Source organism: Hemibagrus wyckioides, linkage group LG25 (assembly GCF_019097595.1).
Source record: "Hemibagrus wyckioides isolate EC202008001 linkage group LG25, SWU_Hwy_1.0, whole genome shotgun sequence".
NCBI lineage: Eukaryota > Metazoa > Chordata > Actinopteri > Siluriformes > Bagridae > Hemibagrus > Hemibagrus wyckioides.
The window spans coordinates 10,419,913-10,432,013 of record NC_080734.1 but is presented as its reverse complement, the minus strand read 5'-3'; the positions used below and the strand labels follow the sequence as shown (position 1 = coordinate 10,432,013).

The 12,101-nt window shown below is 38.5% G+C and overlaps 2 protein-coding genes across 5 annotated transcripts in view; one reads left to right on the top strand and one right to left on the bottom strand.

The window, feature by feature from the left end:
* Nucleotides 1-286: 286 nt before the first annotated feature.
* cimip2c (ciliary microtubule inner protein 2C) lies at nt 287-4,056 on the bottom strand. The gene is made up of 3 exons (XM_058379728.1): nt 3,930-4,056; nt 1,849-2,122; nt 287-1,482 (listed from the first exon to the last, which is right to left on the bottom strand). The coding sequence occupies exons 1-3, from the start codon at nt 3,998-4,000 to the stop codon at nt 1,381-1,383; spliced, it is 447 nt and encodes a 148-aa protein (XP_058235711.1). The 5' UTR covers nt 4,001-4,056; the 3' UTR covers nt 287-1,380.
* Nucleotides 4,057-5,015: 959 nt separating this feature from the next.
* otofa (otoferlin a) overlaps nt 5,016-12,101 on the top strand; it is a 57,724-nt gene continuing 50,638 nt past the window's right edge. For all 4 annotated transcript variants that reach the window (XM_058378556.1, XM_058378553.1, XM_058378555.1 and 1 more), the window contains exons 1-2: nt 5,016-5,348; nt 9,987-10,045. In XM_058378556.1, coding sequence (XP_058234539.1) covers nt 5,270-5,348; nt 9,987-10,045 — 138 coding nt within the window. In that variant the 5' untranslated portion in view covers nt 5,016-5,269. The remainder of the gene's footprint in view (nt 5,349-9,986; nt 10,046-12,101) is intronic.

Below are 12,101 nucleotides of genomic sequence, written 5' to 3'. Positions count from 1 at the left end.
ACCACTAAATCTAAGCTGTTCAAGGCAAATCCTATATAATTTCTCCAGGGATGCCAGAGCACCAAACCATAGTTTACCAAAAGTGCTGTATCAGCAAGAAACCCTGAAATAATCATGTGGTAACTGCTTCAGGGGATTTCTGAGAAAAGGGACAGAGAGAGAGAGAGATAGAGAGAGAGAGAGTTCACAGCAATTGATACCAGATATCAATTACCATAATACAGAAAAATTCTAAAACATTAAACACAGATGAAAATAGGTCACATACCCTAAATGTGGGATAATAAAATCTGACATAAATTAAGCATAAAAGGAGGAAATCTAATTATTACTAAATATATAGACAGAAAACATTAACGAACTTTTATAAACGTAGAAAAAAACAAGAAAACATGCATGTTAGTGACGTTTGTGGGCAATATATCCTAACCTATATGGCCAAAAGTATGTGAATACACCACTTAATAAAACAGTTCATGTGTTTCAGCCACATACATTGTTAACTGGTGCTTAAAATCAAGCACATAGCTATGCAGTCTCTATAGAAAAACACTGGCAGTAGAATGGGTCGTACTTTAGAGCTCACTGATGTAGCACCGTCATAGAGATGGAATCTCTATCACAAGTCATTTCATGAAATGTCTGCCTAGTTTCAACACTTTTTATGAAATGATTGTGAAATGGAAACAGCTTGTATCATCAACAAGTCAGTCCCAAAGCGACATCCACAAAGCTGCAGACCACTAACAAAGCAGGGGCTGCTGAGCGCTGCAGAGCACAGTGTGAACTAAATCACCTCTCCTCTATTGCATCACTCACTAAGGAGTTACAAACAGCTTCTGGAATCAACAGTACAGTCCAACAGGAGCTTTATGAATTGGGTTTCCACAGCTGAGCAGCTGTACACAAGAAATGTTGAGCATTGACTGAAATGAAGCAAACCACACCACCACTGAACTCTGGAGAAGTACAAATGTGTTCTTTGGCATGATGAAACCATGCTGGCAGAGTGATGGATGCCATACAAAGACATTGTAGACAATTATATACCTCAACCCCAATGAACACTTTTGTGATGAACTGAAACATTAATTGTGCTTGATCTCCAAAGTACTTCTTTGACTAAATCAGCATGACATCCCATAGACATACTGTAACATCTTGTAGAAAGCCATCCCAGAAGAGTATAGAATGTTATAACCATAAAGAGATTTTTGAATAGGATGTCTATCAAGCTCAGATGTCCACATACTTTTGACCATGCAGTTTAGTTTCACCCCATTAAACCCCTCCAGGTCCCTTTCCATCACCTTTTCCATTATGTCACTAAATACACACACATTTCTGCCAGCAAATGCAAAACTTGTCTTACACGAGGGCTCATAAATACTTCTTATTCTCCGTCACTTTCATTATGAAGAAACTCACAGGGTGTCGTGTGCCAGTCTTATCTTTGTAGTGCTCCCTGTGTTTCTGTGCCAGCTGAAGGACAAAACAAACCATTTAGGATAACACTGACCATGCATTCACTTCATGAGCTCATGCATTCACTTTCACTTTTCTTCATGGTCTCTCTCTCTCTCTCTCTCGCTCTCTCTCTCTCACACACACACACACACACACACTTTGTGTCTCATGGGTTCTCTTTCACTATGGATCACTGTTCCTTGCTTCTGTCTTGTATTTCCTGCATTACTCTCACATGCCATTTTATACCTGTCAGTATTTCCAGTTCTTGTCTGTCATTTTGCCAACATATACAAGATGGAAACACTCAAATTGCTATATGAACCCAGTATATTTATTGACCATAAACAGAGAAAAGTACACCACAGTTCCATTGCTCACCTGATTAAAAAGCTTTATCTCTCCTTGTCGTTTGAAATCCACATTGTAGCGTGCCCAGTAGGTTGGACAGAAAGCTGGGTATCTGTTGTGTGAGCGATGCACTGTGATCAGAGACCCATCATTCGAGTAGATACAAGGAAACATGCCACCTTTACTATATTCACTTGCATGGGAAGCCATGGAGGCACAGCGGACATCTTGTAAATACTTGATGCTTGCCTTCCCAAAAGTGTCCCCATACAGGAACTTCATGGAAGGCACATGTCCTGTAAACCTAATGAAAACCACAATTCAGTCAGAGCCAACATATTTGGGGTTTTTTTTAAAGAGAAAAAGCAAAAGTGGTAACAGTCCTTTTCCTCACTGTAACACTGTGGCAAAAAATATTTGTTTTACTCAGCATATCCACATATTGACCATGTTACTGCTTAACGTTTCATATTCTCCTCACTAAGTCTCTATTTATTATTTCCTTCTGTCTTTAAGGGAAAAGTCCACCCCAAATACATTATTTATGTTTAAATTGTTATATTTGTGATGTGTTCAGTGATTTGTGGGTTTGTCCTGTATTTTTGTTATTCCTGTGAGAATTTAGCAGTTTTACAATAATGTTTAATAGGGATAAAACAATACAAACATAAATGCTAAATTGTGAAATCTTGTTGTTATTTCCTGACAACATAAGAACAAGAGCTTCTTTTCTCAGTCACCATTTTCCACTTATGCTTAATGTCATATTCCTAAAAAAATCTAGAAATTTAATTTAATAAAGAAACGACTGAGCCTCAATTCGGCTAGTTACCTACAAGCTGACAAGCACAATGGTGTTAATGGCAGTATTAGTTTAGAAATGGGTGCTTTGGAACGGCATGTGAATGTACAGATGAGGAGGTGTGGAATCTGGTCGTACTAAAATACTGAAGCACTGCTGCATCAGTCTCATTAGGTAGAGACGAATTCTTACTGGCTATACTATGTCCAAGGATTTCCTGGCATTGTGGGTACTGTGGGAAGCCAAAGTGAAAATACCTAAACATGCACTATATTGCCAAAAGTTTTGGGACACCCCTCCAAATCATTGAATTCAGGTGTTGTTTTTCAGGGGTTGGACTTGGCCCCTTAATTCCAGTGAAATGAACTCTTAATGCTTCAGCATACCAAGACATTTTGGACAATTTCATGCTCCCAACTTAGTGGGAACAGTTTGGGGATGACCCCTTCCTGTTCCAACATGACTGCACACCAGTGCACAAAGCAACACATAAAGACATGGATGAGTGAGTTTGGTGTGGAGGAACTTCACAGAGTCCTGACCTCAACCTGATAGAACACTTTTGGGATGAATTAGAGTGGAGACTGCGAGTCAGGCCTTCTCGTCCAAGATCAGTGCTTGACCTCACAAATGCGCTTCTAGTGGAATGATCAAAAATTCCCATAAGCACACTCCTAACCCTTGTGCAAAGCCTTCCCAGAAGAGTTGAAGCTGTTATAGTCCCTAAGGGCAGGCCAACTCTGTATTAAGTTCATGTGCATGTAAAGGCAGACATCCCAGTTTTGGAAGGGTTCGCAGTTTCCTTTCAAATTCATCCGAAAGGTGTTCTATCGAGGTCAGGACTCTGTGCAGGCCGGTCAAATTCCTCCACACCAAACTCGCTCATTCATGTCTTTATGGACCTTGCTTTGTGCACTGGTGTGCGGTCATGTTGGAACAGGAAGGGGTCATCCCTAAACTGTTCCCACAAAGTTGGGAGCATGAAATTGTCCAAAATGTCTTGGTATACTGAAGCATTAAGAGGGCCAATCCCAGCCCCTGAAAAACAACACCTGAATTCAATGATTTGGAGTGATGTCCCAAAACTTTTAGCAATATAGTGTATTTATGAAAGAAGTTAAACAAAATGTTTGACTGAGAATTTAGACCAAAAAAAGGTGATAATAAATATTGATATGCAAGAGTTTTTTTTCATCAAGCAACTATAGTGTCCATGTCATCTTGTCTGTCTTGAATGCACCTTTACGCATGTTTAATGTTCCCTCTAACATTATGTACAGTTATGTAATTATGTGATTAGTTAACCTACCCCGGTATCAGAGGCGATGGGATGTAGGTCGCATTGCTGTGTGTGATGAGAGTGCCGTTTCTGGAAGTCATTGCAGCTATGTTCTCGTACACACAGTTCACAGAGAGGGATCTCAGCGTTGGTTCCCCAGCGCTGCACACTTAAAGAGACAACACTGAGTTGCTTGGTAACCACTAAGGTGCTCATGTGACCCTGCGCGCGCTCTACTGTTCATTTATGTACAACGTGAAGGCTATTACATCTAGCACATGATACTTCCATCATGTATGCGTCATTGCGTCATATTACATGCAGCAATTGCATGAAATAAACACTGTGACATACCAGTTTTTGCACGCGAATACGCGAAACGCATGAATAGCCTACTAATTAATCAACTTTCATTTAATTAACTGCTTGTTTAATTAATCCACATAATGACTGATCAGTCAGTCTCATGGAAGTCTCAGTGAGCAGAACCTGCCATTTATTTCCAACATGGTACGGAACGCTGGCTATTTGAGTGTACACACTTTTTTTTAAAGGTTTTCTCATTTCGTCTGAGTGAAATTCAGCTCCATAAGACCCTGATGTGAATGGCCTGTAAGTGTTGCGGTTTAAGCGCACTCTTTGTACAAATGCTGCCCCCTGTTGGGGCTTCGGCGTCTCTACCACAGCCTGAGCAGCGCGGCTCGCAACACTCACGTTCAGTACGACTCGCTTTAAGGAGTCGATTCCTAACTACATGTTTAGGTGAATCGAACTCTGCGAGTTTATAGTCATTTAACTGATCACCGATTGGCTTTCAGATTTGTTATTCAACAAAGTTTAACCTTAACAATAATTCAAATTGACGTATTTAGTATAAAAAGCCTACGAATCTAGTAACTTTCAAAGATACATTCAATAACATATAACATGTTATGGTATTTAACCTTGCAGGAATGTGGAGAGGAAAACTGGCGTCAAAAGCTAGTCAAAAAAAAAAGTCAAAAACTAAAACTTTTCTCTGTCGAGTTTATACGAATCGATTTATTCGATTCCCTTGAAAGAGTTGTTTATGGAGAACCGGTTCGTTCTCGATTCCTCACATCACTAGTGCACATCAGCGGTAAAGGGGCGGAAAGCTGTGAGTGTGTATCACTGACCAGACCAAGGCAAACATGAATGTACTTTAATTATTCTCGGATATTTTTAAAGTCAGAAAATACAGTGGACGTTGACGTTTTGTTGCTTGATATAACGAAAATTCATAATTTAAGAGGAGGTCCGCTTAGTCTATGGCACGTTTATATAAGTAGGCTGTACTTTGTGGGAATTTCTTTCGCTCGTGATTTCCGTGATTTGAATCTTTTACTGTCATGGCTCTGGTGGTGTATCTGAAATCGGTATCGGAGCTTCCCGGTAAAGGAGACCGACTCGCCAAAGTCTCATTCCGAGGTATTGCTACAAAATATTTACTGATTCGTGCTTTATACGCATGTTGCGGTTTGTTTTGACGATTAGACTAGGCTTAATCTTTTAGTTTGTGTGCGTGGGTGGGTTTAGGGTGAATCATACCTGAGTGCTGTGGAAGATTCCTGCTGAAAGTTAGGGATCCCCCTCTCACACTCTGTAGAGCTCAGAGAAATCCCGTGTTGTAAAATCTATATTGTTAAATGAACAGACACAATGTCCAACAAAAGTCCAACTGGACACTGTATGAATAAATCCATCTCTATAGCTGTTTCTGTACCACGGGGGATTTCCCATGAGGGCTACATTCAAGACCGCATACTGTACTGAATATGATGTAAAAATATTACACATGCGGCTTTCTGTTTTGACAAATATTATTTATGCACATACAGGCACGTGGACCCCAGGAGATGCTGAATTTATACACAAGTGTGCAATAAGCACCGTGCAAATTCTCATCTACAGTGTTGGGTTTATTCTTGCAGTGTTCATGAGTGTCCTCTTTCACTGAACACTCTGGGGATTTGTTTTAAAATGCCGGTTTTATTTAGATATTATATTCTGTGTTATCACGATTGAGTTGAGAATTAAAACATGCATCATCTGACTGATTTGGTAAAGCCGTAGGCGATTCAACAGTTAACTGAACTCAAATTTGTGTAGGCTAAAGGCTGCTGAACTGAAGTGCCCTGTGCAACTAAAAGGAACAACCTGATTTTATGATAGAATAGAGAGAGAATATATGATTTAGGAAATCTCTCTCTCTCTCTCTCTCTCCCTGTCTCTCTCTGTCTCTCTTCATAATGTTTGTAATGATGTTGCTTTTAATTCAGCACCTTGGACAGCACAAGGTTGTCCAGCAAGTCAGAAACTGTTTTATAATTATTTAGTGGTGTTTTTATAATGCCCACCCTTCTTTTGTAGATACCTGAAAATGGTTTTCCAGAGCTTCCAACATTACACGAGTAAAATAAACTGTGAATTTGTGAAAACAGAGCTTGTACCCGAATGTAATAACAGCTTGTGTTTTAGTTCCTGAAGACTTGGCTTTGATGACAAGCTTCCAGCAAAACAGTAGTGCTGTATTAGGAAACTGGGTGTGTTGATTTTATTTAATTTCTCTGAAAATAGATGGTGTAATACTGAAAGAGAACACATACAGCCGCTTATTAGTGCTTTGGTTAAAATTAATGATCTAAGGATGCGGTGTAAAAAGCAGCATTTCTGCTTTGTTTGAGAATGTTTCCAAATTTGTGTCTGGAGCGGAAGGTCTTCAGGAAGCACCGTCTCAGCTCAGGCACATCCTGTTCCTTTCAGAAAGAACTTTGTTACAATGCAGAGATCTGATTTTTACCATGCGCAATCCAAAATTAATAGAGTGCAATACTTATTGGAATACTCAGTGTCATTTTGATCAAATAGGGACATGCAGAGCCATTTAGATGATCAATAAAGGGCAATATCTGTGCCCTCTCAAGTTACAAATATAGGCATAATTGATCAGAATTTACTCCTAATTACCAAGCACAAGTACACTAGTGCAGTAAAAGTGGGCTTTTCTCTTTTCATTTTTAGAAATTTTTCTAGGGTATTATACAATTTCCCTCATATAAAGGACCTCTGTTATAAGGCTCTTTAGGACATTAAAGCATGTTATTTTTTGCCCTCTTATCATCAACAATAATTCCAGTTACCCATATGCTGTGCTCAACATAGCATCACACTTATGTGTGCTTTCCAACTGCGCACCACACAGTTTCAGCCCTGATATTTCTGCCAGCAGCAAATATTGAACCATGTTTCTCTCCAAATCATAAATCTTTATTGAAAAACCCGAAACAAACAAACAAACAACAAAAAAGCAAAACAATTTCTAGTATACTGACATGCATGACAAGTACAATGTGGAACAAAAACAAGAGCACAAGAGGAAACTCTGCTGGAACACCCAGAACAACAACAATGACGAAGTGAATGCAAGAACCTAGGAAATGGAGGGGATTCATTTAAAAATCTGGCAACATGTATGAATTTGTAATATGCAGGTGCTGAATTGAACACTAATGTTTTTTTTTTTACTAACTGGAAGTATAAGCCATTTCCCAGTTGATGGCAAATGATGTCAAATGCATGAATTGTGAGAATACAGTGATGTTGAAATATAAAATCACACGGGCCAATTTAAAAGACATTTGTAAGACGTCATGTTCACCAGTGACATTGGCCATCTTGAAAATCTTTTCTCATACAGTGCCCGGTAGCCCTGCCCCTCCTCCACTACAGAAGCAAAGCTGCGAGTGTTGAGTGCATGAAGTGTCCAACATTCCACACTTTTCTTTTTCAGTTGAATAAGTGGAGTACTTGAAGTGCACTTCTTGTTGGGAATTTCAGTGTGAACACACCACTCACTCTATTTATACTACAATATGGCATAGAATAGTGCATAAGTATGCGATCTGGAATACACCTACAATCAGACAAAAACAGAATTTCATACTAATTGAAAGGGTCAGATGATGGACAAAAACAGAGAACACTAAATGATAGACAGACAAACAGAAAAAAATGGAAGACACTCAGTAATGTATTAATCACATGTAATGGAGTGTAATGGAGTATAAATGACAACAGGAAGCATTAACCATATTTAGTAGTATAAGTATTGGGCCTCATATGATCTTGAAACTCAGTTTTGTGCAGATGTGATCCATATAGCGCACTGATATCAGAATCATATGAAAACTATCACAAAATTTCTACTTCTTTGATATTAAGTATGAAAACTCCTATTTGTATATTCCATTTTTATATGAGTACATAAACAACAACGATATGGAGCATTAAGCTGTTTATTGAAAGCGAATTATATACTGTATATTGTACATGCCACATGAAAGATCTTTTCTGTGGTGGTGAGTCACATGATAAACCTTTTTCATGTTTTCTTTGTATGAGTTTAGACGCTTCTTGTTAGTGATCCTTCTAGGTGAAAAATTCTCAAAGCTGTGTTGTGTCTATGAGGCATTACTGTAACTGCTCCACTGCATTCATTGCGTCCGTCTGTAAAAGCTAGCTTAACGGAGAGCAATGAGACAGAGCTGCTTTAGGGCTTCTTTCATCATCAAAGGGCCTTTTGTTTATAGTCTTTAGGGGATTATATAAATTTATGTGTCTAATTCAGCTGTCCAGAAAGCTTGTTGTGTGTTATCAGTCACCCTGACTTGAATGTATTTATTATTCTGCTGTACCTTAAGTGGGTGGAATAATGGACTTAATCAATGAAACTCTGAAGCTAAATGGGCTATTTTAGCACCACCAGGTATTGGTCTGACTGTAGAAAATGTCTCATGTGTTGAGCTTCAACAATCCACCAGAACATCTTGGCACAGATTCAGCACACGTCTTTTATATCCGCAGGGATAAACTCCATTTTCAGCTAGATATTCACTCAGTTGGTTTTTAATGATGGTGTTGAAGGATACTAACACAAGATACTCACTCCAGAATCTCCAAAGGTGTCTAATTGGGTTAACATCTGGTGACTGCAACAACCTTAACAAATGAATCACAGCATTTCATACTCATCTTCAGTGAATGCAATCAGCAAGGCTATGAGCCGTGTGGGGATGGAAGAGACAACTCTCATTCAGATACAAATACATAATCACAGGACAGAGGGGATTAGTCAGAAAAACTTTGTATTTATTTGTAGCACCGCCTCCCTCAAAGGGAATATGTTGAGCCAAACTATTCCGGGAATAAATGTCCCAAAGATTGAAGGAGCCGCCATTTTTTCTTTTAATTTGTCACCTGTATGTAGATTTCAGTTCTAAATTAAATTAATATTTTAAATGAACACACTTTGTCCCACAGCGAAAAGAAAAAAACAAAAGCAGGCTGCATATATCATATTTCTCTCTTGTTTTTATTTTGTTAGATCTTTCCTTCTTTTGTGTTTTGTGCTTTTGTTAACACACCTGCATTATAATCCCTCATGCATCCACAATCCAAATGCCCTGGCCACTTATATGAAAGCCTCACTTGTACTGTGATACAAGCAGATGGGCAAGAGGAGCTGCAATTGTGACTTAGTAATAAGCTCTCTGGTCTAATTTAATGTGCATTACAACATTAGTTTCCATTGATTATTACCGCTTGTATATGTGCGTGGGCAGTCATGCTTATGCTGCATTTGTGTTGACAGTTTATGTTTGCTTAGCTCTTGAATATGGTGTTTAGTGCTTTTATATTTTCTAGGGTATAACACATTCTTCATACTCATCATATTATGTACTGATCCGGAAGTGATCTATTTAGCTTGATTTCTTCTTGGTGTTCAATCATCATTAACCTGTCTGTGTTCATATTTTCTGTTTGCATTGCTGGAGACGGTTTAATGCATCTATTTAAAATGCTAATTAAACAGCACTATTTGACTTGGTGAATGTTGACCTATCTGCCCTGGCTGTCTCCTGAATCCAATAAGAAACATTATAAATGAGTTGCGTTTCATGATTGTGGTAAATATGATCCTGAGACATTGTTAAATACTGTATATGTGTTCCGTTTTCTCCAACTGTATTTGAACAGACAAGATTTTCTTTTTTTCCTTTTCTGTAGGTCAGTCCTTCTACTCACGTGTCCTGGAGAACTGTGAGGATGAAGCCAGGTTCGAGGAGGTCAGTGCATTTATTCTCTGTCTCAGTGTCTGTCTCAGTCACTCGAGTATGAAAACAACACTTAAGCTTGCACTTTCAAGCTCAGGAGGAGTGAAAGCAATATGTGGATTTTGATTCAGGGAAGCCTGCAGTGTAGGCAGTGGGGAACTAATCAAACGGCTCATCTGTGTTCTAGCGCATCACATTTAATGTTGTTGTTTCCTAGCGATAATAGAACTGAGAAGGAGGGGGTAAAAAGTCACCATAAAAAGTAACCATAAGAGTTTGACTGCACCCAGTAAATTACCCAAAGTCTCTGTATTTTGCATGCTTAAGCACTTGTGTCTGTTTGCAATAGCTTGGCAGGATGGTTTTTATTTTATTTTTTTCCTGTGATCCAAATGAATATATATTGAATGCGTCATTGTCTGTCTTTACTCATTTAACCTGCAAGGTAGATGGACTACACTTCAGCTCGTTCTAATGGTAAAGTTTGTTCAAGTAAAGTTTCTTAAACAAAAAGAAGTGAAAAGTTGGTGGATTTCTGTTGCTAATGAATTTTGTTTACACACATGCTTGACATGCTGTAGTAATTAACTCTGAAGGCTCTTAACTAAAAATGAATTCTGCCCTTGCTAACTTCTTAATATGTTTTTATTAAACCCATGTTTATTAGCTAGTATGCATTTAATGTCTGTTGCCATGTAGAACAATAGCAGCACAAGCTTTATTCTGGTTAACTGGACCTTGTCTCTTCACACTCCTCACATTTTGGTTATTTGTTAGTGCTGCCAGGGGTAAGAATCAGAATATTTCCTCTTCTGTCATGTGCAAAAGCTGAGTGCTGTTTCCTCTTGTGATTAGTGTGTTTTTGTTTGGGTTAAAGAAGCAGAGAAACAAGCCTGCATTTTCTTGCAATTAACTAGGTAGCAGGAGGGAGAGAGAGAGAGAGAGAGAGAGGGAGGGATGGAGGGAGGGAGAGAGAGAATGTTGCACAGTAATTGCCAGAAAAACAGTGAAAGATTTATTTTTTATATAAGGACTCTGGGCGTTTTATTTTCAACATTGACCTTGTTATTCCTATTATCATTAGTCAAACTCTGTCTGATTACCTACCACCCACACCCACACACCCCAACTCCAACTGAGTACAGCTCTTCCTAATGGTATGGAGTTTGGTGTCCACGGCCAAATTCCTGTAGGCTTACTCACTGTCCCCTGTCCCTGCTGTGTGTCTGACTCATTTGAGAGCGTTAGAGCCAGTGCACACATCACTACCTCTGAGCTTACTTGCTACTCATAGTCACATCTCAGAGCTTAAGATCGTCTTAGGAGATTTCAGGCTTAAAATGTTTTGATATGATTTCCATGCAATTATTATGTGGTAAGAGACAGGAGATTATTTTAATTATGTTGCTGTGACTCTGATGATTTTTGAGATTGGAACGTAATGTTACCTAATCCACTGCAGTCATCTCAGGATCCTTTGATAAATGTATTTTTACTGAACCTATTATTCATAAAAAACATACCAATCATACATAAGAGCAAGAATTTAGCACATTGTCTGTGTGGTTTTAATAACATTTGTTGCATTTAGACTGAACTCTCATTACCACCCATACCAAACTTACTGGTTTTGCCATGCTTCTGAGTAGTGCCATTTCCCATTTTTAAGTTTTACTGTATGCAATTTTATTACATTTTCAAATTTATCCTTCCCCTGGTAATTCAAGTTAAATGCATATCTTTGTACAGTTAAATCTTACTATTGAATAAATTCTCTAGATTGTTCTAAACCCCTTGAAAATGGATGTAGGTACTAGAATGAAGAGAGTAAATCTATATACATAAGTCTTTATTTTTAAGGTTAAGGTACTTATTGGCATTATTTGACTCAATGTTCTCCCATTTAAGGACAGAAATCATATTATTACTTTGTGTCTCTAAAACTACCACTGATGTACGTCATCTCTAATCTGGCCTCACTTGCCTTATGCCCTGTACTGGTTTTAATGGAAATACATGCAGTTAAATCCTTGGACATTCCTTTACCTCTCAGTCAGAACATTTATGA